General features: G+C 37.7%; 3 protein-coding genes, 1 long non-coding RNA gene and 2 pseudogenes across 7 annotated transcripts; 3 read left to right on the top strand and 3 right to left on the bottom strand.

Annotated features, from left to right (window-relative positions):
* Positions 1 to 1,709: 1,709 nt before the first annotated feature.
* Positions 1,710 to 5,956, top strand: LOC137720210 (cyclic nucleotide-gated ion channel 1). The gene is made up of 9 exons (XM_068459248.2): positions 1,710 to 2,052; positions 2,490 to 2,609; positions 2,977 to 3,550; positions 3,678 to 3,890; positions 3,989 to 4,290; positions 4,375 to 4,486; positions 4,575 to 4,811; positions 4,894 to 5,288; positions 5,452 to 5,956. The coding sequence occupies exons 2-9, from the start codon at positions 2,581 to 2,583 to the stop codon at positions 5,753 to 5,755; spliced, it is 2,166 nt and encodes a 721-aa protein (XP_068315349.2). The 5' UTR covers positions 1,710 to 2,052; positions 2,490 to 2,580; the 3' UTR covers positions 5,756 to 5,956.
* Positions 5,957 to 6,474: 518 nt separating this feature from the next.
* Positions 6,475 to 12,482, bottom strand: LOC137720211 (uncharacterized). 3 transcript variants are annotated; one of them, XR_015964101.1, is made up of 4 exons: positions 12,307 to 12,482; positions 12,056 to 12,194; positions 7,076 to 7,302; positions 6,475 to 6,961 (listed from the first exon to the last, which is right to left on the bottom strand). It is a non-coding gene; the product is annotated as an uncharacterized LOC137720211 (long non-coding RNA). The 3 variants fall into 3 exon arrangements; XR_011066470.2 differs by lacking the exon at positions 12,056 to 12,194 and having other exon boundaries at positions 12,307 to 12,476; XR_015964096.1 differs by lacking the exon at positions 12,307 to 12,482 and having other exon boundaries at positions 12,056 to 12,300.
* On the top strand, positions 10,581 to 11,608 carry LOC148699117 (uncharacterized; annotated as a pseudogene).
* A 4,915-nt stretch (positions 12,483 to 17,397) lies between the features above and the next one.
* On the bottom strand, positions 17,398 to 17,739 carry LOC137719783 (non-specific lipid-transfer protein A pseudogene; annotated as a pseudogene).
* Positions 17,740 to 18,353: 614 nt separating this feature from the next.
* Positions 18,354 to 23,013, bottom strand: LOC137721196 (beclin-1-like protein). 2 transcript variants are annotated; one of them, XM_088696662.1, is made up of 9 exons: positions 22,639 to 23,013; positions 21,878 to 22,059; positions 21,602 to 21,772; positions 20,849 to 20,973; positions 20,650 to 20,698; positions 19,940 to 20,098; positions 19,650 to 19,810; positions 19,060 to 19,209; positions 18,354 to 18,758 (listed from the first exon to the last, which is right to left on the bottom strand). In XM_088696662.1, exons 1-9 carry the CDS (start codon positions 22,772 to 22,774, stop codon positions 18,518 to 18,520), a joined length of 1,374 nt encoding a protein of 457 aa, XP_088552788.1. In that variant the 5' UTR covers positions 22,775 to 23,013; the 3' UTR covers positions 18,354 to 18,517. The 2 variants fall into 2 exon arrangements, with proteins under 2 accessions (XP_088552788.1, XP_088552789.1); XM_088696663.1 differs by lacking the exon at positions 19,940 to 20,098.
* Positions 23,014 to 23,383: 370 nt separating this feature from the next.
* Positions 23,384 to 26,732, top strand: LOC137720346 (uncharacterized). The gene is made up of 3 exons (XM_068459406.2): positions 23,384 to 24,138; positions 25,384 to 26,008; positions 26,422 to 26,732. Exons 1-3 carry the CDS (start codon positions 23,492 to 23,494, stop codon positions 26,566 to 26,568), a joined length of 1,419 nt encoding a protein of 472 aa, XP_068315507.2. The 5' UTR covers positions 23,384 to 23,491; the 3' UTR covers positions 26,569 to 26,732.
* Positions 26,733 to 26,792: the final 60 nt, after the last annotated feature.

Genomic DNA, 26,792 nt, shown 5'->3' with positions numbered 1-26,792 from the left:
TTAACAAAAAATTATATTTTTACTTTTCTCTGATACTATTCATTACACCTTTATTTGTCATTTTTCATTAAAACTAAAGTTTTGTTTGGACTTTTCGTTAGTTTTCTTTTATAATTATGCTACACAATGTAATTCATAATTTGACAATTTACTAGAACCAGTGGCAGATTCAAGATTTTAATTTTAGGGGGTCTTGGGTAAAACATCAAAGCTGGTGAGGAAATTTGTCGAGCACTTAGTGGGTCAATCGTTGTTTGTATGCATCACATTAAATGCCAAAGTAATTTGCCGAGTGATGAGGAGGAGACTCCATGTCGTATGCTACTGAGATGTTCCTTTATCAAACACTTTATGGGCAGAAAAAAGTTTAGTATCATATTCGGACGGTTCCAGATGGACCTTCACATGCGTTTTTCCTTGGTCTTCAGAGGGTTTTGAGATCACCCAGGTCCTAAATAAATCAGCCCATACTGAGAACTGCTACTGACACTCTTACATAGTTATTCGACATTCATTTCTAGTGTAATGTTACCATTTTTTAATGCTAATAACAATTCCTAACTATTTGCCTAAGGTGCAAGATTGGCTAGTTAGACCAGTTAGGCGGCCAAGTCGAGTGCAACGGCAAGGTTTAAATAAATTCAACGCATTAGAGTGGCTCCAAGCTAAATTCCCGTGTGTTGGATCCCTAATTCGATTTCGCCCCGTATTTGATCAAATTAGTGTTAAAAAAAAATACAAAAATCACATGTCAAAAAATTTACAAAATCAAATATGACTTGTATTAAGCGATCTCACTTTGAGTTACGTCAAAATTTTTTGTAATTAATAATGAATCATTAAATCGTCTTTTTTACAATTAGTAATTTTTCAACCATGATTACTAAAATTTAGGGTAGTGCCTATCCACACATCTATTTTTACTTCTTACACACTTTTCTTAATTTCTTGTCGTTGGATCAAATAAATAGAAGAAAATTAGAGTAAAAAAAAATTAACAAAAGTGCACGAAATAGAACCATCCAAAATTTACTCATATAATTTTGACATTTCAGAAACTGGTCGAAGTCGCACCCCTACATATATTTCTTTAATCAACGTGGGGAAGGAGGAGGAGAAGCACACTTGGTTGAAATGTTTGTGGAGCTTGATTTGACCAAGTCTTTTAACCACTCTTATTTAAATGGATTTTTTTTAATATTTGTTCAATCCAAAAATGTTAAGTAATAAATATTAAGTGCAACCATAACTAAATAAGGTAGACTGTCACATATTACAAAAAAAATAATTCAAATCTTTAATTTCCTGGCCACATTTGGGCTACTATCAATAATATATCAAGGTCAAATGTTTAACTAATGACATAAGATGAGAGATTTGGACATGGGATTTCTGGTGCAAGAGCAAATGATTTTAATCAACTGAGCTTTAATTCATTTGGAGTTATAAAACATGAGAGATTTTTTCGCAACTAAAATTTAGCCTCAATATTATTAACGTTCAATAAATACTTATAACGTATTCAAAAATTTATATTATTAATCGATTAAACGATCGATGCATAGTAAACTGATGACTCGAGACAAGTAGCCCAACAGTACATATAAAATAATAAAATCAAGGAAATTAGTCTTACCGTCCTCAATTTCTTTGGAGTTTCGTTGGGCTTGACTTGGACTCTTCTCAAGCGTGGACTCCGTCCGCGCCTTGTGTTTTTTTTATCTCCCTCTTTATTATTTCTGTCTCTTAACTCACACAAGAACACATATAACTGCCATTTGTAGACTCTCTCTGCAAAACTTGTTTTGCTTTATTCAGAAACGAAATTTCCCTACAAGTTGTTTTTTCCTTGATTTCTTCGTCCTAAAGTTTTCTGGCCTTTGGTTTTTTGTTTGGGGTCCGAGAAAAAAAGGTGGGAAAAGAAGAGAAAATAGTCAGAACTTTGGGAACATCAGGAAGGAAACAATAACAAGCTTCATCCTTGTTGGGTTTTGGTCGGATACATCAGTCTAGCTTTTTCTGACATGGGTTTCCATGATGTGGGAAAATAAGGTATAACAATACAAGTCCAGCGGTGTTGAAACTTTCTTTTCTTAGCAACCAAACAGAAAGTTATAACTTGTGTGAGGGGACGAAGGGTGTTATACAGTTTATTTTTTCTGAATTTGTTACGGTTTTTTTAATCCATGTTTATTTATGGATTATTCTCGATTGCCATGTTTTCATCCTGTTTCTCCTTTTTTGGTAATATTCTATCTTTGTTCGGACTTTGAGTCAATGCTATGTTTTACTTTGAATGTGGAATGATTAGATTAATTAGCTTTGAAGAAAATGATCACTGCATAGTTGATTTTTTCGAGTGTGGAAACTTCGATTTTTCAGACTGACGATTCCATTGGAAAATTTTTGTTATAAATTTATGACCATGTTTATCAGTCTTGCTTGCTTTAGAGGTTGATCACATTTATCTCTATTGCTGTTGTTGTTAGGTCTACTATATCGTGCGCCTCTTCGAGTTTCTAGATAAGTAAATTTCAATACCAAAGATCAGTGAGCAACGGGAATCTGAATATCAGAAGCATGAATTCCAAGAGGCTTAAATTTGTAAGGTTAGTTTGTTCAATGCTGCTGCTAGTACTTTCGGAATCTAATATACTTTCACGCAATTGTTTGTGCACCTGCGTTATGTTATGTTACTAATTCACAGGACTAAAGCAATCAGCATACGTAGTAGGAGTCAGATTGAGATATGTAGAAACCCCGGTGCAGCGACACAGTTACATTTACTTAAATATTATCATTTAAATGCAGTAACTGACTCGATTGAGAGAAGATCGGTGCTTGTGATACTAATCTTGAATCAAGCACTGAATTCATAATTAGGAGCATTTCCATGCGGTTGATCCTTGATTTAGTTGTCTGCCTTATCTAACTAGTTTCTTCGGTGCTGCTTGCTATGTTTGCTGTTCCATCCAGGTTTGAAGATTGGCAATCGGAGGGTTCTCTAAGTTCTGAAAGAGAAGCTTCTGCTGATGATGGACAAAATCAAAGAAGAGCGAAACCATCTGTGAATGCAGTTTTGAGGAGTATTCGGAGAGGACTAGATAGAGGTTCCGACAGGTTTATAAGCTTGAAAAAACCATTAAGTTCCACTTCCGTAGGCAACCGGCTAGCAAATGAGTCAGGCTCGAGGAGGAAAATTCTTGACCCTCAGGGGTCATTTCTTCAGAATTGGAATAAGATATTTGTGCTCTCTTGTGTCATTGCTGTGTCCTTGGACCCGCTGTTTCTTTATACCCCGGTGGTTGATGGCAAAAACAAATGCGTCGAGATGGACAAGAGATTGCAGATCATTGCTTGTGTTCTTCGATCATTTACCGACATCTTTCATGTGCTTCACATCATCTTTCAGTTCCGCACGGGGTTTATTGCCCCATCTTCTCGCGTATTTGGGAGGGGTGAGCTAATTGATGACCCCGTGGCCATTGCAAAAAGATACTTGTCCTCGTACTTCATCATTGACATTCTAGCCATTCTTCCATTGCCACAGGTATGGCCAGGAGTTTACACAGGATTTTATTATAACGGATTGGTTTCTGTTAACCATATCTCTGGTTGGAACTTATGTCCGCAACTCAAATACTGACGTTTTTCCTGGTTCTGCTACATCTGTTCAGGCTGTAGTTTTTATTGTAATTCCTACAATATCGCGTCCGGTTTCACTGGTCGCAAAGGACTTGCTGAAGTTTGTAATCGTTGCGCAATATGTGCCGAGATTTTGGAGGATCCTTCCGCTCTACAAAGAAGTAACAAGAACTTCTGGCTTCCTGACCGAAACAGCATGGGCCGGAGCTGCTTTCAATCTTCTGCTCTACATGCTAGCCAGTCATGTAAGTCTGATTTGATGTTTTGATAGTTTTCAAGTCCTCAGAAATATCTGACAAAATGATGTGGCATTTCTGATGCGGTGGCGAATGTGTTATACCAGATAGTTGGAGCCTTTTGGTATTTGTTCTCCATGGAACGGGAGTATAGGTGCTGGCGCGATCAGTGCAATGGAGACGATGCTTGTAAGAGGTCCCTGTACTGTGATTCTAAAAATGACACTGTTGCAAGCTTTGTGGCAAAAAAAAACGCTTCTTGCGCTTTCATTGACCCGGGCGACATTAAAAATTCATCGGTGTTCAACTTTGGGATATATTATGATGCTCTGGCGTCTGGTGTGGTGGAGACAAGAGATTTTCCAAAGAAATTCTTGTTCTGCTTCTGGTGGGGACTGCGCAACCTTAGGTTCGTAATCGTGATCCTTTAACTCTCCTTTCTTAATCACTCAGCATTGTGAAGTGTAGCAGCTAAAACTCTGAAGTTTTGCAGTTCACTTGGCCAAAACCTCAAAACAAGTACATATGTTTGGGAGATAATCTTTGCCGTTACCATATCGATTTTGGGATTAGTTCTGTTTTCGTTGCTCATTGGCAATATGCAGGTAAAAGTTGATTCGGCAATTTTACTTTTGTCCTAGATTGAATGAGCAAAAGCCTAGGATGCTGACCTTGTTTCTTGTGATGTTGTAGAAATATCTGCAGTCCACAACTGTGAGAATTGAAGAAATGAGAGTGAAAAGGCGCGATGCAGAACAGTGGATGGCACACCGAATGCTCCCGGAGAACTTGAGGGAAAGGATTAGACGGTATGATCAGTACAAATGGCAAGAAACAAGAGGTGTTGACGAAGATACTCTAGTTCGTAACCTTCCTAAGGACCTACGAAAGGACATAAAGCGCCATCTTTGCTTGGGTCTTCTCCAGAGAGTGAGTGTTTTCACTAATAACTTCTGCATCCTCGTTTTCTCCAAATATTAGCAGTTTTGTTAATCAGCTCAATTTGTCGTAGGTGCCAATTTTCGAAAAAATGGATGAACAACTGATGGACGCCATGTGTGATCGTCTCAAGCCAGTTCTATACACGGACAAGAGCTATATAACCCGAGAAGGTGATCCAGTAGATGAGATGCTGTTTATTATGCGTGGAAATTTAGCAACCATGACTACAAATGGTGGAAGAACTGGCTTCTTTAACACTGCTGATCTTAAGGCTGGTGACTTCTGTGGAGAAGAGCTTCTTACATGGGCCTTGGATCCAAACTCCTCCACCAATCTCCCCACCTCAACTAGGACAGTGGAAGCTAAAACCGAGGTTGAAGCGTTTGCACTCAAGGCTGATGATTTGAAGTTTGTCGCCTCCCAGTTTCGGCGCATGCACAGCAAGCAGCTCCAACACACTTTCAGGCAAGCTTCAGATTACAGTGATTCTAATGACTTGAAGGAAACTTGTGTTATGAAAAAGCAGCATTAAACCGATATATGGATTGCGATTAGTATTCTTGTTTATAGTTTTGGTTTTCGGTTACGTAGTTTTCTTATGCTGTAAACTACAATTTTACTTTCTCAGGTTCTACTCCCAGCAGTGGAGAACATGGTCAGCCTGTTTCATACAAGCAGCATGGCGCCGGCACTGGAAGAGAAAGCTCGAGAAGTCATTACGCGAAGAAGAGGACAGATTGCAAGATGCTTTGACAAGAGATGCAGGAACCTCACCTAGCCTCCTTGCCGCTGTATATGCATCAAAGTTTGCAGCCAACGCGCTGCGAGGGTTGCGACAAAAGGGTAAGCGCGACCCTAGACCGTCACCAACATTGCTGCCTCTGCTGCCTCAGAAGCCCGCTGAGCCCGATTTTACTGCAGAACGTCACTAGATACATACAAGTTTACTTTTAGAGAAATTTTTGTGTATAGTTTATTGCTCTTAGTGATTTTCTCATGCGTTGAGGGTTCCACTTGTTTTACGAGCCATTTACAACCTCCATATGTGAAATGAGATTCACACTGGATGGGGTTTCTATGTATAAATTAAACCTTCATTTCAAAAAATTCCAAAGCACATTAAAAGTACCAAAGTAATTTAAGAATACTAAAGCACATTAATTTTTTTTATTATTATAATAATTAATTTACAAGTGTGAAAATTGGAAAAAAATATGAGAACCCTCTTGATTGCATCTTGTACGCACTCATGAATAGTGTTTTTGGTTGAGTGCAAAATTTAGGTGATTTAGCCAAAATAGTCCCTAAGATTAGCTTAATTTCTCACTTCGGTCTTTGATATTTGAAATCAATAGAAGTGGTTCCTGAGTTTGTTTACTGTCAATTATTTTGATCATTTTTTGAAAAATCTATGTTAAATAAGAACTAAAATAACAAATGTACCCTCAATTAGAAATTTTTTACTTCAGGACCACTCATCCAAAGTAAATATCCCGTCAGCAAGATATAACCACCCTTCCCGGTTTCCCACTCATCCAAACCAAGGATATAGGAGTGATTAAAACTAAGTTTTAAACTCTTCTGCATGTCATGAGCAAGAAAACAAGGATAATCAATAAGGATAAGCGGTTCGGTTATGAGCAAGAAAACAAAGAAAACGAACCTAACATTTGAATATAGGATCTATGTTGCACAGACAGAGACACGAATATGACGACCCGAGACACAGTAGGATGAGAGCTCAAATGTATTTTGTATTAATGCAGACAAATGCATCCTACTGGTCATACAATCTCTAAAAGTACTACCTAAATGGTAGGTAGGCAACGGAGGTGTGACGTTTGGAGTTGTCATTTGCGTCATTCCTCGGAATGAAGGCATAGTGGCAATAAAACAACCCCTTTATCACTATCCATAGACAGATCACACATAGATTATTGCATTAGACAATATTTGAAATATGCACCTTTAGTTTTTCATTGAGAAAATCAGTCTCACCAAGCACTTCCCTTCTCTCAGCCTCCAAGCATTTGGGACAGGCTTCGTATGCTTTAGTGTCCCTATTCACATCTTCAACCTTCTTGTCAAGGGACTCATCCATTGCCTTTCCAGACTGGCTTGGATTGTCTGCTTCAGCACTACAAACCGAATAAACCATATCTCGCACACATTATTGCACCGGGCCATCAAGAAACCATTAACCCTGCATAAAATCACAAACTCAAATGTCTGTTGAAGTATAAGCTTTGTACCTGTCCAAGTTGACGTAAGCGTTTAAGTTGCCTGCATGCAACTCATATGACCTACTAGTTGAGGTGTGAGCTAGCAACAGCTATTTTTGCTCACACTTCCAGCATGTTTGGCATAACCGAATCGAAGAGAATCCAGCGTAGATTTCTCCTTGAAGTTTCACACTTTGCTTCTTCTTCCTTCTTCATCTCTGCTCTATGAAATGAGCTCATCACATTCTCTGTGATTTCTAGAAATTGAAACCAACTAGAATTACAGTAAATCAATCCTATAAACACTAACAAGTAACAATGTCCACAAATAATAGCCAACTCAAGAAATCGTATATTTAGTACACGCAATGTGATTCTAGTTAAATGATACGCTTATTTGGATCGATTAGTCAACGTAGCTCTTCACAGGAACACGTCCCATTTCTAATTCAAACTATTTGCTCAACAAATTAGCACTTAATGGCAAAACTTTGAAAGTTCAAGAGAACAACACTTTGGCTTAACGAAATCAAAACCCAACCCATTTTAACTATAAATTTTCCCCTCAAGGAAAAACATTTTGCAATCTCACCCATTTGAAACTTCAATTCAAAGCCCCATAGAGTTGCGACACTTCTGGCAGACATATTTGGGGACGATAATTGAGAAGTATGTGGCAGAGGATTATTTGAAAGATGTGGCGAAGAAGGGCAAAGATGGAACTGGGCTGGGAAGTATGTGGCCAAGTATAAGGAGGGTTTAGGAAGCAGTTGGACATACCTATCCCAAATTACATACAAATTCCAGAGTGGTCACAGAATATTTACATACAATTGGAGTTGACAATTTGCAGGAAGAACTCACCTAATCCATATTTTTATATGCAAGGGAGAATAGGTAGGAGTTCGGTCAATAATGGAACAGCGCCCCAAAAAAACATAGAATTAAACAAACAAAAATACAGGATCATGCACGTACTCTACCCCAAAGTTACACCCGGCTTACAAACCAATAAACCTAAAAAGCTCAGTATTTAAGCATCTTGTCTCAAAACAAAAACAACTTCTTCTAAATCTCTCTGATAACCAATTTCCTAGGACAAACAAAATGCCTTGCTTCATCACGCTTTTCCAATGCCGTATGAAATCTTTCAATACGTACAACAATCACCATTTGTATTTTGCACATCCAATCTTGGGTTTGCGGAAACCAATTTGAACCCGCTACTTCTACCACACATGGTCTTTGGCCGAGTAACACAACCAACCCCTTCGCACCGCTAATATGCACTAGCCTAGTTTTCAGCACTTATAGCCTTATAGGTAACATAAAACAAAAGTTGAAATTAAAAATTAAATTTTATCTATTCTTCCCTCCCCTTGCTTTTTTGTAGTTTCTTATACAGTGAGTGTTTGTTTCTCTCCCATGTAGGTACAAAGTTCGGATAAAACCGCTTTGGGGCAAGTCCTTCTTGGCATTTCTCTCCACACACACAGATATATACATACATATATATATACATACATATATACATACATACATACATACATACATACATATATATATATATATGATTTTAGTCTTGTTTGTCTTTTGTCATTTTATTGTTCTTTTTTTTTTCAGCAACATTTTAATGTGATTTATCGTTTCAGATGAGTCAAAATAATGAACTGCAAAGAAATTTGTCAATATTTTGGCCAAACCTGAATGTGAGGAGCACAAATATGTATTTCTAGCAAGCAGAATATAACAAGCACACATTATGTTCTGATGACATATTTTCTCACACACACTATTTTCAACGTGCACATAGCTTATGGTTTGATTATAATGCAGATATACGGAGAGATAATTCTGCCAGACTTCTAATATCAGTTTAGCCAACGTGAACAAGTCATTAGCAAATCAATAAATGGACAAACACCAACTTTGCGTTGCCAAATGGATAGTAATCAGTTGCATAGTGGTCAAAACAAATAATAACTTCCTGTAGAAATAAATGGTGGTTGTCCATTCGGCAATATAGAGTTGGTGTCTTTCAAGTTATTGATCTGCGAATGGCTTGTTCAAATTGGCTAAACTGATATCGGGAGCCTGGTAGAACCATGGCTCGAAAAAAAAAAAAAAAATCTACATTGTAACCAGACCATAAGCTATGAGCACATTCAAAGTATTGTGTTGGGGAAAATGTGTCATAATCCAGGCTTATTATATTCTGTTTGCCAGAAAAACATATTCATGCTACTTGCATTCGGGTTTGATCAATATAGGGACAGGTTTGTTTACATCTCATGATTTTGAGTCAACTAAAACGAGAAATCACATTAGAAAGTTGCAGGAAAAAAGAAAAAAGTACAATAAAAGAACAAAAAGAAAAGACAAACAAAGATATATGTATATACGTGGAGAAAGAAATGCCAAGGGAGGACTCGCCCAAGAGATTTCATCCAACTCCATACCTACACATGTTTGTCGTTGGTGTTGTAGAGAAACAGGGATTCGGTGATTGGGAAAGAAAAGTGGGGCCCAAATGGAATCATGGAAGATGAAAGAAGCACTCACTGTATATGGAACTAAAAAGAGCAAGATAAAAGAGCAAGGGTGAAGGAAGAAGAGACAAAACTTAATTTTTAATTTTAACTTTTAACTTTTATTTTTTTGTTATTATGTACCTCATAAGGGTTGAAAGCTACACGAGCGCACAATAGCGTGCAAAGGGGTTCGTTACTCGGCCAAAGATCATACGTGGTGAAAGTTGCACGCCCAAATTGATTTCCACAACTAGATTGAATTTAAATTTGCAGAATACAAACAATGATTGTTGTACGTACGGAAAAAATTCATGAGGAGTTGTTGCTTCATTAAGAACAACTATATTGTTAAACAAAAAAACCTTAAAGAAGCAATGCATTTTGTTTGTCGTGGTTATCATAGAGATTCAGAAAAAGGTGTTTTTGTAAGACAAGGATAAGGTGGTTAAATGGTTTGTAAGTTGGGTGTTGGTATGTGTATGATCTTGTCATTTTCTTTGTCTAAGTCGGTTTGTTAGTTTGTAAGTTGGGGGTAGGGTATGTGCAATCTTTTCGGGTGCTTTTATGTTATTGGCTGCCCTCCAACCTGTTCTCCCTTGCATATGGATTAGATGAGTTCTTCCTGTAGATTGTGAACTTCAATTTGTATGTAAATATTTTAGTGAATGTACTCTGAATTGAAGTCAGGGATTTGTTACTTTAATCCAATGCTTAAATGTGATAATGCATATTTTTAGAACGTTCGGTGATTTTAACTTTTTCTCAGATTTTGTTGGCAATGTTGCTTTCAATTATAAAACCTCTGAGCATGACAGCCTGAAACTTTTACCAGACTCAACGTTTTACTGAAAGCTGCATTATCTCATCTGCAAATGCAAGTGGTTTAATCATATGGGATTGAGCAAAGTATAAGACGGTTCGGCTGAGCCCTCTTTGTCGGCACTAAAATAATATTGCTTGGAGCATGTTAAGTGAGAAACATGACACTTGACATTGCACAAATCATGACAAACAAGTCTTGCAAAAGAAAAATTGGACAAGATTTGTTGGTGAAAATTCTGTCAACCCTACTCCCGAAATCTCTGATGCAATTCAAGTGTGTTACTAAATGGTGGTATGCTTTCATCAATGACCCCAGCTTCGTTGACAAGCACCTCTCTAATTCCTATTCCTTGCAAATCAATCAATTCACTCGTGTCCTTTTGAAGCAAATGCTAGTCCCTACTAGGGAGTCGGAGGACCCCAAGGCCAAGGGTAATGGTAATGAAATTCAATCCATATTCTCAATGCTAAGTTTTGACAACAATAATGATGTTGTTGATGACTCAGACAACACCAACTATGGTGACTTATAGCTTTATTTCTGAAGGTGAGGACATCCATGTTCCTCTTTCTATGAATCTAGAGGTCGGGGACGAATCAATTGGTATTATAGGTCAATGGGATCATTTGTGTAGACCTATCTAATTCTACTATGGTGTTTTTGTGGAGTCCGGCAATTCAGGAGTTCAGGCTTCTTCCCCCAGTCCTTCAGAATAATTGGCCTAGCCCACCATTTGGATCCCTCACGGTGGAAGCTCCCTACCTTCCAGCAACAGGCCGGCTCATAATTCCTCTAGGATTTGTCTATGATCCCTTATCTAAATGTTACAAAGTTGTTAGCATTGCATTTTCTGGTTCAAATTGTACGGCGAGAAAGAACATCTGATTGTTAATCCTCTCTGAGTACAAGTGTACACCTTGGAAACAGATTGTTGGAGAGAGATCAAGACCTATTCTTTAGAAACAGATACCACTTTCTTTGGTTAGGAAGCGAGCAACAAAAGGAGTTCAGGAGTTCATATCTTGCGATAACACTCGTTATGATGATGAAGGAAAGATTAGGTTAGCAATCATTTCGTTTGACATGAGTCGTGATGTATTTATACCACATGAGATCACCTACAAAGATTACCTTGACATGTGTCTTACAATGTGGAAAAAATCCATTGGCCTATATGGCTATGGTGGTATCGCTCATTGTCCCGAGTAATCATTCGAAATATGGATGATGGATGATTCTGGCGGGGCTGCTAATTATAAGGGTGGCATTGGCTATGGTGGTAGTGAGGGTGGTTCAGGTCGGGATCCCGAACTGATCCCTTTCGAGACGGGATTTCAAAAACTGAAATCGAACCGAAATTTTGGTATTCCCGAATTTGGGATTCTAATTTTCGCTACGCTTCGGCAAATAGATCAACTTCGAAGCAAGGGGAGTTCCCTCCTTTCATAGAGACCTTTCACAGAGAGGTTCATACATATAAGGTTGCTTCTTTCCTCCGCCGACAAGATTACTTGACATGAATGACATGCATGCTCAGAAATTCAAGTTATTCAAATTGACAAATCCAGTTTTAGAACAATCAAAATTGCAGAAACCCAATTTTCACAAACCCTAAAAATCAATCACGGAAAATAATTCGAGTTGTAGAAATCAAACCATAGAAATCCTCGGTGGCCGCGTGCGACGAGGTCTCCCCGTGAACACTGCGTCTCGTCGTACGAATTCAGGTGAGGATTTGAGACGGTGAGACCGAGACTCAGACCAAATAAAGAAAAAATATATAAAAAAAATCCCCCTAGAAAGAAACCATTGAAAAATTGAACGAGTGGAACAAATTTGGAAGAAAAGGATTCGATGGATTGCGAGGAGGGAACATCAAAATGCAGAGGAAAAAGGAGAAATCGTACCTGCAAAGCTGTAATAGCCGATAGTCATCGCACTCGTCCTTGATAGGAGCCAGAATCCAATACCCTATCTCAACCTGCAACTGTATGGATTAATGGAGGAATCACAAGGAAGAAGATGAAGTAGCTGAGAGTATTTTTTTTGTATTAATATTGTTTATTGAATATGACCGTTGGTTAACAACCCCTCAGATACAACTCAAGCCTTCTACTAATGCCAGCTGGCAGTCTAACTTATTTGTGATTAACTATAACACTTTCTTCAAATGAGATGTCAAATTTTGAATATAAAATTTAAATTTTCACATCTTATGTGACACTTTAATATCTTTTAAAGTTTTGTTTTCTAACCGATATGTCAAATTAAATTATTATTTTATAAAATAAATTATTAAACTAATTAAATTTTAATAAACAACATTTAAAATTTAATCAATAATATGTTCATCTTCCTTGATTGAAAAGAAGATAAAAGTAGGATAATTGCATCGGTCAACTCAACATTAATTATAATAAATGATTAAACTAATTAAAAATTAATAAAATACAATTAATAATTTATAAAAAAAACATTTGAAACTGCTATCAAATTTGACAACAACCTCTTTTGTTGCCAATCCATGTCATCGCCATATAGGATTTGGCACTTTGGTTGGAGAATATTAGTGTGGTCTGTTTTTTACTGTTATAGTTGATGTGTACATTTTGGCATCTCTTTTGGAGATGTTCTAAGTGATTAGCTAAGAACATCTCCAAAAGAGATGTCAAAATGTCCAAATCAGCAATAACAATAAAAAAAGACAGCTGCAATATTTTCCAACTGAGAAGCCAAATCTGATGTGGCATGACATGGAATAGTAGCTCTCCCCCTTGCTGTTAAATTTGACAGTAGCTTCAAAGATTTTTTTAATTATTTTTTAAATGTTATTTTTTTAATTTTTTTATTAGATCTGCAACTCTCCTTTCTCACTCGAACCTGATAAGTGCCGCACGTCCTTCTTCTTTCCTTTTCTCATAACCAAACCCAGAAACTAACCTCACGATCTCAACCTAAAACCCAAATGTAAGACTCCATTTCGCACTGTTGCTCAAACAAGAGCTCTCGAATCCTCACTGCAATGCCTTGGCTACGATTCGAGGAAGATCATTGCCAATAGATTGCAATCCCTCGGCTACAATTCCTCCACCTGCAAATCGAAATGGGAGAAGTTGTTGTCTTTCCCTGTCAGTAATTTAAAATCCCACACTTTCTCAGGATCCAAACAGATTTTATAAAAAATTGAAATTAAAAGGTTAAAAAAATTTTGGTTGTGGCCTTTGGATTACAGGTGAGTTTGAGTATATCGATGTGATGGTAAAGGGTGATAGGTTGTTGATGGAGAAGAGAAGCAGGTAACAAAGATTCAAAAAATAGAGAACGAAGATGACAGGAGAAGTTTAGAAAGAAGGGGCATAAAAAATAGTTTAATAAAATAATATTTAATTTGACATACCTGATAAAGAGCAAAATTTTGAAAGATGTCAAAATACCACATAGGCTATCAAATCCAAATTTTATGTTTAAAATTTGATATCTCATTTGGAGATGCTCTAAGTGATATGGAGACTTTTGATGCGGTCCCTATTTATCAATATTATCGACGGAAACCTTGTTAGTTTTCAATTTTTAATCGAAGTCCTTGAAATTAATGTGATACTTTATTTCTATGTATGTTACTATATTTTTTAAATTAAAAATTAAAAATTATAGTTATTTATATTAATGAGATTTTAAATAAAAACCCATAATTTGTGGGATTAAAATATTAAAGGTAATTTAGCCAAAAGTCAATAAAAAAAATTTACAATTAAATCATATATCAATGACATATTTTTATTTTGGACTTAAACAATGATATATTTTTATTAATTAGCCATACGTCAATGATGAATGCCATATAAGCTCTAAATCATTATACATAGTTAGAATTTAGAGATATTTTAGTTGCGGTCCCTGGTCCCTAATTGTTATAGACTCAAACCTTATATATTTTAGATTTTTTATTCAAGTCTCTAGTCCCTAACTAGGGACTGGATACTAATTTTTCCTTTATAAAATGTATTCCTATTTTTTTTAAGTACCATTTTTTTATGTAAAATGTACCCATTTTTTAATGTAAAATCTATTTATTTTTTAATCTAAAATGTAGCATTGTTTTTTTTTTTTTTTTTTTAAATATAAAATGTACCCACGTTTTTTTTTTAAAATATAAAATGTACCCACGTTTTTAGGTAAATATACCAATTTTTTATATATAAAATGTTGTGACATCCCACATTGCCCAAGGGAGTGATCATTAAATGTATATTTTCATCCCTACCTAGCACGAGGCCTTTTGGGAGCTCATTGGCTTCGGGTTCCGTAGGAACTTCGAAGTTAAGCGAGAAGGGGGCTAGAGCAATCCCATGATGGGTGTGACCCACTAGGAAGTTGCTCGCGAGTTCCTAAAAACAAAACCGTGAGGGAATGGTAAGCCCAAGGCAGACAATATCGTGCTACGGTGGTGGAGTGGGCCCGGGAAGTGATCCGCCCTGGGCGAGGATGTGACAATTTGGTATTAGAACCTAACCCTAGCCGCATGTGTGCCGACGACGACGTCGGACCCTTAAGGGAGGTGGATTGTGACATCCCACATCGCCTAGGGGAGTGATCCTTATATGTATATTCTCATCCCTACCTAGCACGAGGCCTTTTGGGAGCTCACTGGTTTCGGGTTCCGTAGGAACTCTGAAGTTAAGCGAGCAATCCCATGATGGGTGACCCACTGGGAAGTTGCTCGTGAGTTCCCAAAAACAAAACCGTGAAGGCGTGGTCGGGGCCCAAAGTGGACAATATCGTGCTACGGTGGTGGAGCGGGCCCGGGAAGTGATCCGCCCCAGGACGGGATGTGACAATTTGGTATCAGAGCCTAACCCTGGTCGTGTGTGTGCCGATAAGGACGTCGGGCCCTTAAGGGGGTGGATTGTGACATCCCACATCGCCCAGGGGAGTGATCCTTAAATGTATATTCTCATCCCTACCTAGCACAAGGTCTTTTGGGAGCTCACTGGCTTCGGATTCCGTATGAACTCCGAAGTTAAGCGAGAAGGGGACTAGAGCAATCCCATGATAGGTGACCCACTGGGAAGTCACTCGTGAGTTCCCGAAAACAAAACTGTGAGGGAATGGTAAGTCCAAAGCGAACAATATCGTGCTACGGTGGTGGAGCGGGCCCGGAAAGTGATCCGCCCCGGGCGGGGATGTGACAAATGTAGCCAAATTTTATTATATAAATGTACTCATTTTATAAAAAAAATAAATTAAAAAATCCCTTTTTTTTTTTTAATCTAGAATGCATCCATAATTAATAACAAGTCATTCATAATGTAGCATATTGGAGTTTATTTTTTAATAATTAATTGGTGTTTATTAAGACCGAAAGACCTTAATCAAAATTTGAAAAAGAATAAGGTTTCAATCAATGAAGTAGAAAAAATAAGGATGAGAACCTAATTTCTCATTTCTATATATATAGTACTTTGTAACTCTATAGAATAACAAGTCATTCATAATGTAGTCTCTTGGAGTTTTGTAGCCATTTTAACATTCTTATTTAATAACATTCTATTTTGTAGTTTTCTGTGTGGCGCACTCTAATATTTAACTTTTTTCTCATTTCTCACATTTTATTTCTCAAACAATTTAAATAACTACTCAACAAACATTGTCATAGGCTCCATATATACATATACATATACATATACATATATATATATATATATACACACACGTGTGATCAGTAGCTAAGCACCCAATGAAAAGAACCCAAAACAGACTGCTCAAATTATGAATTAAAGCATCCCATAGTTTCTTGGGGCTTGAATTCGAAGAACCCAGATCGTATTTACACGAAAGCTGAAAAGAATGAAAGCAGTGACTGTATCATAGGAGGAGTTGTTACAATCAACAAAGTATTAGATTTTCCGTTGCTGTACCATATTTTCTCAGAATCCAAACAGAAAATAAGAAAACAGAAAGAGAACTATTGAAAGGCAATTACCTTTCTGAATCTTCTTAGTTCTCTTCTAGATGCGAGGAGACAGAAACTCCATCAGCAGCAGAAATGCTTCATTTTTTTCATGAATTTCCAGCAACGCGGGTTTGAAAGGGAAGTATGATTATTTTCCCTCCTATTCCTATTCTCTTCCCTCCCCTCCTCTCCCAAATTATTTTTTGTCTTCTTCTTCCTATTAAAAAATTAATATATAACGTTGACGTAACTTAACCGTAACTATTTAAATAAAAGGGAATGGAAAGAGAAAAAAAAATTAAGAGAGGAGAGATTCCTAGAACAGACAAAAATATGATGTTAAACGCCTTATCATGAAAATTGAAGCCTTGGTAAGCGTCGTACTATGCGCACCATGTTGTATTTTAAACGTCATTTCGTATGTAGACAATTATTTTAGTTTTATTTTTTAGAATTGCTATTGGCATTCTAAAAATCTTATTATACACTCCAAATTTTCTATATTTGGAAAGAAAAATACACTTGTGAGGAGTGTAGAATAAGATTTTTGCAGCACCAATAACATTTCCTTTATTTTTTAAGAAATATAAAGCTAAGGAAATAGCTGAAATGATGAAATAAAAATCTTAATTATTGAAATTATGACTTTTTGGAAAATTGTGTCAATATCTATGAGATAATGTCGTCGTTATTTGATTTTGATCGTTTCAACAACTGAAATTAATAAAATTTTCATTTTTGTCCTTTGCACGATAAAAATATAAAACAAGAATAGATATGATTCAATAATTTATAATTTAATAGGTTTTTCACATAAAAGTGGTATTATTATTCGACAATGGTACAATTTATTTTTCATAAGACCACTTTGCACGTAAAACATTAATCCCTGCATGAAAAAAGAATGGAGATAACTCAGTAACTCAAATGATTACATTAGTTGATGTGATAGTTAATGTGTTAATATATATAACTGACGTAACAAGTAAATATCAACGTAACGTGATCATAAAATGTTATACCTTAAGCGGTTGGAGCGTATCAATTACTTTGAGCAATCCGTGTTTTTGTCAATTGGAGGGAGGACGAGGGAGATGCCACATTTCTTGGGAAGAGCCGAGACTTGAGAGGGACTATAGGTTCCAATGGTAGACAACGCTTGCTTGAGGCACAGGCAAACAGCTTCCTTGTCTGCCTTGTTATTGGCATTCAGACTCAGGTTCTTGACACCCTTGCAACACGCTTCCGATGGTTTGGCGCTGGCTCCACCTTTCACGAAGGGGACGCACGGAGCCACCTCCTGTGACACCGTAGGGCATGAAGGCGCCGAGTGTGCAGTTATTGAAAGGAGTATGAGAACAGCGAAGAATCCGATTAGGCGAGACATGGCTGCTCCTTATTCTTAAGATGATCACTTAGCTAGTTCTCAAAGTTTTAATTGTAGCTGAGCGCTGTGTCTTTGCAACACACCAAGGTATTCTATATATACATGAATGTTTGAGTGTAAGCTTTTGCAGCTTCAAGTTCTTCAGCTGTTTTTATGATCATGCAAGATTCATGCCACCCAAGGTTTTATTTCCGTAACAACTAAAATTAGGAACTTTTCATGTTTTCGTTTTCATTGTAGCAGTATTCTAATAAAATTTAAGTTACAAGGAGGAGCTTTCAAACTTTGATGCAAAAAGAAAGAGCGTGCTGCTCTAGCTAGCTTGGATACGAGTAGTTCAGCAAGGACTTATCATGTTAAACAGCCATGCAAGGAATCAGCAAAAATTGAGGAAATGTCCATTTTAGTGTTAGTAAATTGATGCAATGTATTCCATATGCTTGGTGAGACAAAATGACACCCTTGTCCATCTCCAGCGTCCCAGTCCTAATTCTAGGGATGGGCAAAAACCTGAAATTACCCACCCATATAAATTTGATAATTATGATTATGGGTACCCGTTTATTAAAAATTTTTTTGTTTATTTTTCTTTTTTAAGACTGAAATTCGACAAGTAATGCAGAAAAAAACAGCAATCCTTTGCTCTAATATTATGAACACTTCAGTTCAGAATTACAATACACTACAAATCATGCTTTTAACTGCACAAGACTAAACCACGGTGTTTCTATATACAAGTCGGTATAATATGTATTCGATATCTATGTCGTGGATTTGATTAGTTTCGGAACTCAGACTTGGAGTCGGTACTGCGTCTCGAGTACAAAGAGCCTACACCTGAGACTTCAGCATGTGAAGAAGACGCTGCTGGAGAACGAGGCTGGAAGTTTGTATTCCCAACAAACCAATACAGAGCCCATTTCAAATTGTTGAGGGTGTACTTGAGAGCTTTAGTCCAATTCTCCTGCTTATCGAAGCTTTGAGTGATCGAACACGTTTCCACTTTGTCATTCTCAATCCTGCACATGAAAATGTCCAACACGTTTAACGGTTGGGAGAGAGTATCGTGACCGAAGTCTCTCCTTTTTCCTAATAGAAATGAGATAACAATGCAGAAGAAAAACTTGTCAAATGATTTAAAAATTATGTCAATGTTGCATACGTCATATACTTTAAAACAGTTGAAAGGGTAAACAAGATAAAGTTATGGTCGTTCGTAGATGCAAATATTGTATCATTTATGAAAAAATAATATGGAGGAGAGATGGAAAATGCTTGGACACGATATAACATACTATTGGTACAGATTGCATCACTTACTTGTAGGGCAATTTAAAGCATTCTTCGAGTGGTATGTTGTTTTCTTTGTCCTTGGAATTTGCAAATTCAGCAAAGTCCTTGAGGCATGTCAAGAACAATGTCATTGCTTTGTCATAGCGAGTACTCCAGAACAAGTTCACCGGACCAAACCTAATCAACACTCAAGTTAACTAAAACACCCAACAAAATGATGAACGTAAACTCGATAGAGTCTAAATTTCAGTACACAGGTAATTCTAGAGATTCTTCCCCCCCACTATACATCTACATTTGTACATTAGAAACAGATACATAGATTACACGTTTATAATCATCAAACCAAGGCACTCAACATTTGGGTGATTCCAATTAAATAGTAAATCGAAATCACCACTCATGCACCATATGCTGCTAAACCAGGGGTTATCTACTAAAGTTGTATTTTAACAATAGTAAGATTCGATGAAATCAAAATATGGTAGCTCTCCAAAAAAGTCATTGGGCAATTCCCAAGCACTTTTCTCCCTTAAATTTATTAGAAGTTTGGAATGCACGATGACTTTTAGGAGCGTTAAATGGTGATTAAAGTTATAGGCATAGTCTATACTTACAGCTCATAAATATTGTTGTTGTTGTTGTCCATAATCCGAGGGTAGCTGCCCATAGGAAGTATTTTTATTCGATACTGAAACTTTGGCTGGAAATGTTGACACATTGTATGGAGAAGAAGGCAGGCTTGACCCCAGGCAGCATTTATCTCATCCCACTCAACCTAATTGTTTTCACATGGTAACCATCAATATCAGAGCCTATTTTCTGTCTCAAGGTAGAAGTAAAGATTCAATTAACTGTTCCTAAGACAAACTCAAAGGAGAAGGAAATGCACGCTTGGCTTTCTAACCGGAATTTTAGGAAGTCGTCCAAGTCGAAAATTGTTAGTGGTACCAAATTCTCCATCATGCCCGATGGGAAAGGCATCATTGAGCACATTAGTTCGTTTCAACAACTCTAAGTGTGCTTGTGAAACTTCTATCTTGGCCAAAATTGCATCTCTTTCTTCCTGTTAGCCAAAAATATTTTTCTTAGACACAAATGACAATATACCCACAGGGCACCAAATGAACAATGTTTTCTTCCAACTTGCTTAAACTTTTTTGCAAAAGCTTTATACAAAGAGGTATCATCAATCCAGATAAAGTGGGGAAACAGACAACTCATAAGGGATATATCTGACTAGGGGTGCACCACAAAAAACTTAAATGCTTCCAGAGCATGATTGTTTTACTCCTATGAACATATATATTCACAAGTTAGATATTAAGTAGAACACACGTGCACTATGTATGTAACTCTTTTCTTTTATGAAGATGACAAAAACTAATGGCGACGAACCTCTATAGAATTAGCATAAGCTACATAACTAAGAGTTGAAGACAAACATTGATATAATAATTCAATGTCCAAGAAACTTTTGAACCCACATTAAACTACACCAACCAACAGCCAGACATATCAGCACGAAGTCAGACATACAGGGCAAATGTACTTCCTAGCAGCCTGTAATGCAAAAGCTAAAGATGCAGAGGAAGTAATTGAGAAGAAGTGGCACACCTGATTCAAAATTAATTGAAACTGAAAATTATTGAACTCGTGCCAGTACCTGACACACGTTAAGCAAAATCCACAATTAGTAGTTCCCAGGTCCTCCAACAATAAGCGATGAAATCTGATACGTACTGATGCACACTTGATATTTTATCAGGAAGTATACCAACAAATTCAACAAACAGCATGAGGAAAAGAAATTTACCGCTCCTCCAACTCCTTAAATCTGCTAGATTTTAACTCAAGTCCCTTGAGTTCATTATTTACTTCTGCATTCTGTTTCTCCATCTCTTCAATTGCTGCTTCAAGTTTTCTCTCCTCTTCCTCAATCTTAAATAGCATCCAAAGATGATCAGTGAGCATTTAGACTTTCCTTTGGAAAATTATGATACAAAATAAGCTGATATGAAAACAAACATATTTTTGAAGGTTTATTAAACAAAAGTTTTGGTATCGGTCAATTGGTGCAGGATTGTAGGCAAACTAATATCCTGGCCTTAAATTATTTAGAAAAAATACCTTCACAAATATTAAGTTCCAATGAATGTAAACCATTGCAAGCCTAAGATTATTCCCATATATTCGTGCCATTTTTGGATCAAACTGCATGCTCTAAACAGCAAACTAAATAATTTTTAAACTATTGTGCATGTCATAGAATACTTCCCACAAAAAAGGGTAATCAATAAGGATAAGAGGTTCAGTTATGACCAAGTAAACAAAGAAAAAGAACATAACACTTGAATGTAGGATCAGAGCTCAAATGTATTTTATATTAATGCAGACAAATGCATCCAGCTGGTCATGCAATCTCTAAAACAGATGTGTGACGTTTGGAGTTGTCATTCACGTCGTTCCTCAGAATGAAGGCATAATGGCAATAAAACAACCCCTTTTTTACTATCCATAGACAGATCACACAGAGATTATTGCATTAGAAAATATTTGAAATAAGCACCTTCAGTTTTCCCTTGAGAAAATCAGTCTCACCAAGCACTTCCCTTGTCTCACCCTCCAAGCGTTTAAGACAGGCTTCGTATGCTTTAATGTCCCTATTCACATCTTCAACCTCCTTGTCAAGTTTATCAAACAATACCCTCATGCATTCAATGCATAAAGGTTGCTCAACCTGGAAATGTTAGCAGAAAGCTACAGATTATAACCTACTTTTCAAAAACAATAACCAGCACCAACATATATAAAATGTCCAGTTGTTTTGCATTTTGATGCATACCAGTGTTTGGGTGGTGGCAATTTCAAATGCACGATCCAGGAGAGTTATAGTAGAGTGAAACCCAGAATTGTTAGGCTGCAAAGGACCATTGGGTCCTGCATCAAGTAACGGCAAATGGACCCCACCACCATCCGCTGAGGACTCAGATTTATAAACAACCACAAAGGACATATCCTGCATGCCTGCATGTGTTCATCACCAAACCACTCATGATTACAAACCAAATAAACCATTTCTTGCACACATCACTGCACCGGGCCATCAACAAACCCTTAACCCCACGAAAAATCACGAACTCAAACGTCCACAAAAAACAGCCAACTCAAGAAATCGTATATTTAGTACACGCTATTCGATTCTAGTCAAATCATACGCTTATTTGGATCGATTAGTCAACTTAGCTCTTCACAACAAGGAGCACCCAGCAACAAGTCCCATTTCTAACTCAACAAATTAACACTCCATGGCAAAACTTAACGCCTATAACAGCATAATTAAGTTTTTCGAGCCATGATAAAATCTTTAAAAGTTCAAAAGAACAACACTTTAGCTTAACTAAATCAAAACCCAGCCCATTTTAATTATAAATCTGCCCCTCAACGATAAACATTTTGCAATCTCACCCGTTTGAAACTTCAATTGAAACCCCCAAGAGACTAATTGGGACTCCATATCCGATTCCCAGAACACAAATTTGGGCGATTATATGCGCACATAATAAGGATTAAGCTAAATTAATAGCGGGATTAGAGAAAACGAACCGGAGCGAGAGAAATCGTGGAAGAATTGTTCGGCGTAGGAATCGGCGCCGACGACGCAGAGATAGTTACGGCAGTTCTGGCATGCATATCTTGGGACGTTCGGATCCACCTGAAAGCTCCGACCCCTTTCGCCCATTAAATCCTTGTGAAAGTGGAAGTCTCTTGTATTATTACCGGAGACAGTTTTTTACTTGGTTTTTTTCTCTGTTTCTTGGCAGAAGAGAGATCACAACAGTCATCAGACTTCCGGTTTGTTTGTTTTTCTGAAATAAAGAATTACAATCGTGGGGAAGAAATTTTTTATGATGAAAAGTGGGGAAGACGAATACTAGGATTGTTATTGTTGCATGATGTTTTTTAAAATGCATTTATTTTATTTTTATAATTCTTTCACGCATGTAGTTTTATATGAAGAGTATTTAGTTTTGACAAAAAAAAAAATCTAAAGAGTATTTAGTGTATGATTGCAACACTCATTCAAAAACAAAAAATGAAAATAGTAAAAGTAATAATATCAATATCATTTTCTTTCTTTTTACCTATAATATTTTTATGTCATAGTTATAACCGTCTTGCTCTTTTTATCTATCATTTTCTTTCTCTCGCTTGTGCACATTTATAACACATTTGCTTTTTTTTTTTTTTTTTTAATAAAAAAATATCAAATCTTATTTATATAATTTAGTTTCGGAAAGGAAAAATAATTTCCACAAAAAAAAATATAAATAAATAAGTCACAGAAACCCGCGAACCGTATAAAATCGGACCACTTTTTCCTTCTCTCTCCCTGGACTCGATCGCCATCAAATATTTCGTCCTTCGAAACCCTAATAATCCTCTTCAATTTTCATCAATGGCGGAATCCACCGTCACCAAATCCAACACATACAACCTCTTCGTGAACCTCTTGGAGGGCAAAACCCTAACCCTAAAATTCACAACCCCGGAGATCCCCGCCACTTCCCTCAAGCACCTGCTATACAAATTCACCAAAATACCCCTCCAGCACCAGCGCCTCGTCACCGGGACTTGCCAGCTCGAGGATGATTCTGTCCTCTCGTGCTCCTCCTCCCACGCGCCGGACTTCCCAACCGTGCATCTTCTGCTCCGTCTCGCCGGAGGAAAGGGTGGGTTCGGGTCGCTGCTGCGCGGGGCGGCGACGAAGGCCGGGCAGAAGAAGACGAGCAATTTCGACGCTTGTCGCGACATGAGTGGTCGGCGGTTGAGGCATGTTAATGCGGAGAAGAAGCTGGAGGAGTGGAGGGCTGAGGAAGAAGAGAGGATGCTTGAGAAGATGGCAGAGGATTATTTGAAGGGTGTGGCGAAGAAGGGCAAAAGGGGAACTGGGGATGATTTGGCTGAGAAGTATGTGGCCAAGTATAGGGAGCAGTCGGAGCGCTGCATTTCGGAGGTTTTGGATTCAGTTAAGGAGGCGGTGAAGGGGAAGCGTAAGGGGCCGGCCAAGGAGGCCGTGGAGGATTCGAAAAGGCTGAAAATTTGGTAAGCATTTGTGTTGGGTTTTAAATTTTAATGTTAGTTGTGTTGATTTTTTGCTAGGGAATTGGAAATTATGAATTTGAAGGAATCCTTTCAGAAGAATAGATAAAGAAATGCAATGGGGAATTGATATGATGGTTTGAGAAAAATGGTATTTTTCTTATGTGTTGAAATGAATATTAGGATTTGGGCATGTGTTAGTTATAGGTATAGAGGTTAATATGATTATTGAAGTAGAAAACTCACATGATAAATAATTTGGTTAACAAAGCCAAGTTCTTTGCTTTCACAGTTTGCTTTTGATTTATGGGGGATGATCGGGATTGTAAGTTATAGAGTGAAGGAAAGGAACCCATCAAGTTCATTTAGGAAAGGAGAACTCGGCTTGGTTAAGCTGGAAGTTTGCTTAGAGCAACTCCACCCCTAAAGACTTTGTGCCAGCACCCCGCTCATTTATCCACTCAAGTAAACAGTAATAGACTCAAGTGTACAGTAATAGACTAAAGCATCTCCGCCCCTAAAACCAAATAGCCTAGTCAATTTTATTAAAATATTATTAATTTTTATTATAAAATAATAATTTAACAAAATGAAGGGATATGAAACTCCCCCACCGCTCCCCTCGCCTGTCTCTGCCCAGAAGCTCCCCCACCACTCCCCTCCAATGTGCAGAAGAAAGAAATCCATTAGCAAGATGAAGGGATATGGGAAGAACACAGTGGAAGGGATCTCTCTCTGTCTCTCTAAACCTCAGCCTCAAGGAGGGCGTCGAAGGCCCCCAAACCCCCATCCCCATCGCCCTTTGCTCCGCCTGCAAATTGGCCTTCTTCAACCTCAGCCTCGAGGAGCTCTGCACCAAGATCTCTCTGCGACGTGTTGATCGTGCGGGAGGTTGATGGCCCGGCTGACGTCAGATGGCCCGGCATGTGGGTCTGTCGATTTTAGGCCGGTCTCTTGCCTGGCTTGGGTTGGGTGCCGGTCAAAATGCTAGGCTGGAGTGGATAGCCTGGGTGCCGGGCTGGTTTTTTGGCTGGGTGCTGGCTTATCAGTTCCTCGGTGGAACTGCTCTTAGATGTCTTTTTTATTGTATAATTTTGATTTCTGGTGAAACTTGTTTCGGAAATGCTACATTTTCTTTATTTCAGAAACTTTTTGGAGAAACACTGTATCTTCCTACCATTTCTCTTTAATATTGTTTTAAAATATGATTGTCATTGGTGTTGATATCCGATTTGTTGTTTTTGTCAGGATGGGCAAGAGGAAAGTGGGTGAAAGTGATTCAGAGGATGATGACAGTGATAATGAAGATACAATGGAGAAATCCATCGTATTGAATAATGGGAATAACTCAGATTCAAGTAAAGAAACTGGGAGAAGTTTGGATTCTGTAACTGGTAGGAAACAAGATGGTGAGATCTCAAGTGGGGGCTCAAGTGAGAGTGGTTCGGAGGAAGAGAAAGAGATGGTTGTGCAGGGACCACTAGCTTTTGGTGGATGCCCTGGTCAAGGATCTCTTGATATTGAGAAGAATGAGATGGTTGGACCAGTGATTTCCGAAGAGAAGATAGTTTGGAGTGCAAGTGTTACTTGTTCAGATCCTGATGTGGTTTCGGGAGCTGAAGCAGAGCAAGATAGAAAGATAGGTTGCAATGGACCTGAGATGGGAAATTTGGAGAAAGTAGTTGGTCAATCTGAGAAGGTTTCTAGTTCAGGGCATGGGCAAGAAATTGAAAGTGCATCACTTGTTGCTGAAGCCAATGGTTCTTCAGAGTCCAATCCAGAAGTTCGGGAGGAAACAGTTGCGAGTGGAAACACTGCAGTGATGGAAAAGCCACTGAATTTTGATGAGTATAATTCAGCAGCAGAAATGGAGGTAAGCTTCTGAGTTTTTAATCAGATTTATAATCCTTTTTATTGAAATTTTATGTTATTGCTAAAGCGATTTAGGGTTTTTAGCGCTTCTATTGCTCTTCCGGTTAAATTTTTTACGGCGCTGTAATTAAATCTATTAGGGGCACCTTCCTCACACTAAGTTTTTGGAGCTGAATTTTTCGCTTTCCCTTGTTTGTTGATTATGTATAGTATAGTCCGCCTTGTGAACATGACTAGGCATGTCCACTTTGAAAGCAAAATTAAAGCTCATATTATTACGTCCCCGTCTCATTGCTTTTGTTATCACAGCTTTAACCATCATCTCTCCCACCATGGTCATTTTAGTTAGGGAGGGCTCTGACTATAAATCGTTAGGAAGCATCATTAACGTAATTTTCCACCTCTCTATTGTAGGTTCTTGGCCGGGAAAGGTTAAAGTCTGAACTGCAAACTCGTGGGTTAAAATGTGGGGGTACTCTACAGGAGCAAGCTGCGAGGCTTTTCATGCTAAAAACTACCCCAATCGAGAAGATTCCAAAGAAGCTCCTTGCAAAGAAATAAGCACATTATGTGCTTCATTTAACCTTGATACTTTGTAGAGAAAAATCCCTCGGGGTTCGGTGTGTATATTTCAATCTCTGCCCGGTTGTCGGACTAGTTTTGTACTTGTATACCATGATGCTTTGACTGATGCAATAATATTGTGCAATTTTCGTTTTGTGAAATTCACTATTGTAGTACGCATCCATAATTTAGTGTTCTTTTTTCCACGAAACTACATGTTC

The sequence above is a fragment of the Pyrus communis genome, chromosome 1 (genome assembly GCF_041283825.1).
Source record: "Pyrus communis isolate YQ-2024b chromosome 1, ASM4128382v1, whole genome shotgun sequence".
NCBI lineage: Eukaryota > Viridiplantae > Streptophyta > Magnoliopsida > Rosales > Rosaceae > Pyrus > Pyrus communis.
Note: the sequence above shows the minus strand (reverse complement) of the source record. Positions and strands in the feature narration are given on the sequence as shown.

Excerpts from the sequence above, each read along its gene's own strand:
- LOC137720210 (XM_068459248.2), top strand. The coding sequence starts at position 2,581 with ATGAATTCCAAGAGGCTTAAATTTGTAAG. Across the intron at positions 3,551-3,677 it reads CCATTCTTCCATTGCCACAG|GCTGTAGTTTTTATTGTAAT; the intron begins GTATGGCCAGGA and ends ACATCTGTTCAG. Across the intron at positions 5,289-5,451 it reads CAGCTCCAACACACTTTCAG|GTTCTACTCCCAGCAGTGGA; the intron begins GCAAGCTTCAGA and ends TTACTTTCTCAG.
- LOC137721196 (XM_088696662.1), bottom strand. The coding sequence starts at position 22,774 with ATGGGCGAAAGGGGTCGGAGCTTTCAGGTGGATCCGAACGTCCCAAGA. Across the intron at positions 21,773-21,877 it reads TTGCCACCACCCAAACACTG|GTTGAGCAACCTTTATGCAT; the intron begins GTATGCATCAAA and ends TAACATTTCCAG. Across the intron at positions 18,759-19,059 it reads TGCTTTAAATTGCCCTACAA|GATTGAGAATGACAAAGTGG; the intron begins GTAAGTGATGCA and ends TTTCATGTGCAG.
- LOC137720346 (XM_068459406.2), top strand. The coding sequence starts at position 23,492 with ATGGCGGAATCCACCGTCACCAAATCCAACACATACAACCTCTTCGTG. Across the intron at positions 24,139-25,383 it reads TCGAAAAGGCTGAAAATTTG|GATGGGCAAGAGGAAAGTGG; the intron begins GTAAGCATTTGT and ends TGTTTTTGTCAG. Across the intron at positions 26,009-26,421 it reads ATTCAGCAGCAGAAATGGAG|GTTCTTGGCCGGGAAAGGTT; the intron begins GTAAGCTTCTGA and ends TCTCTATTGTAG.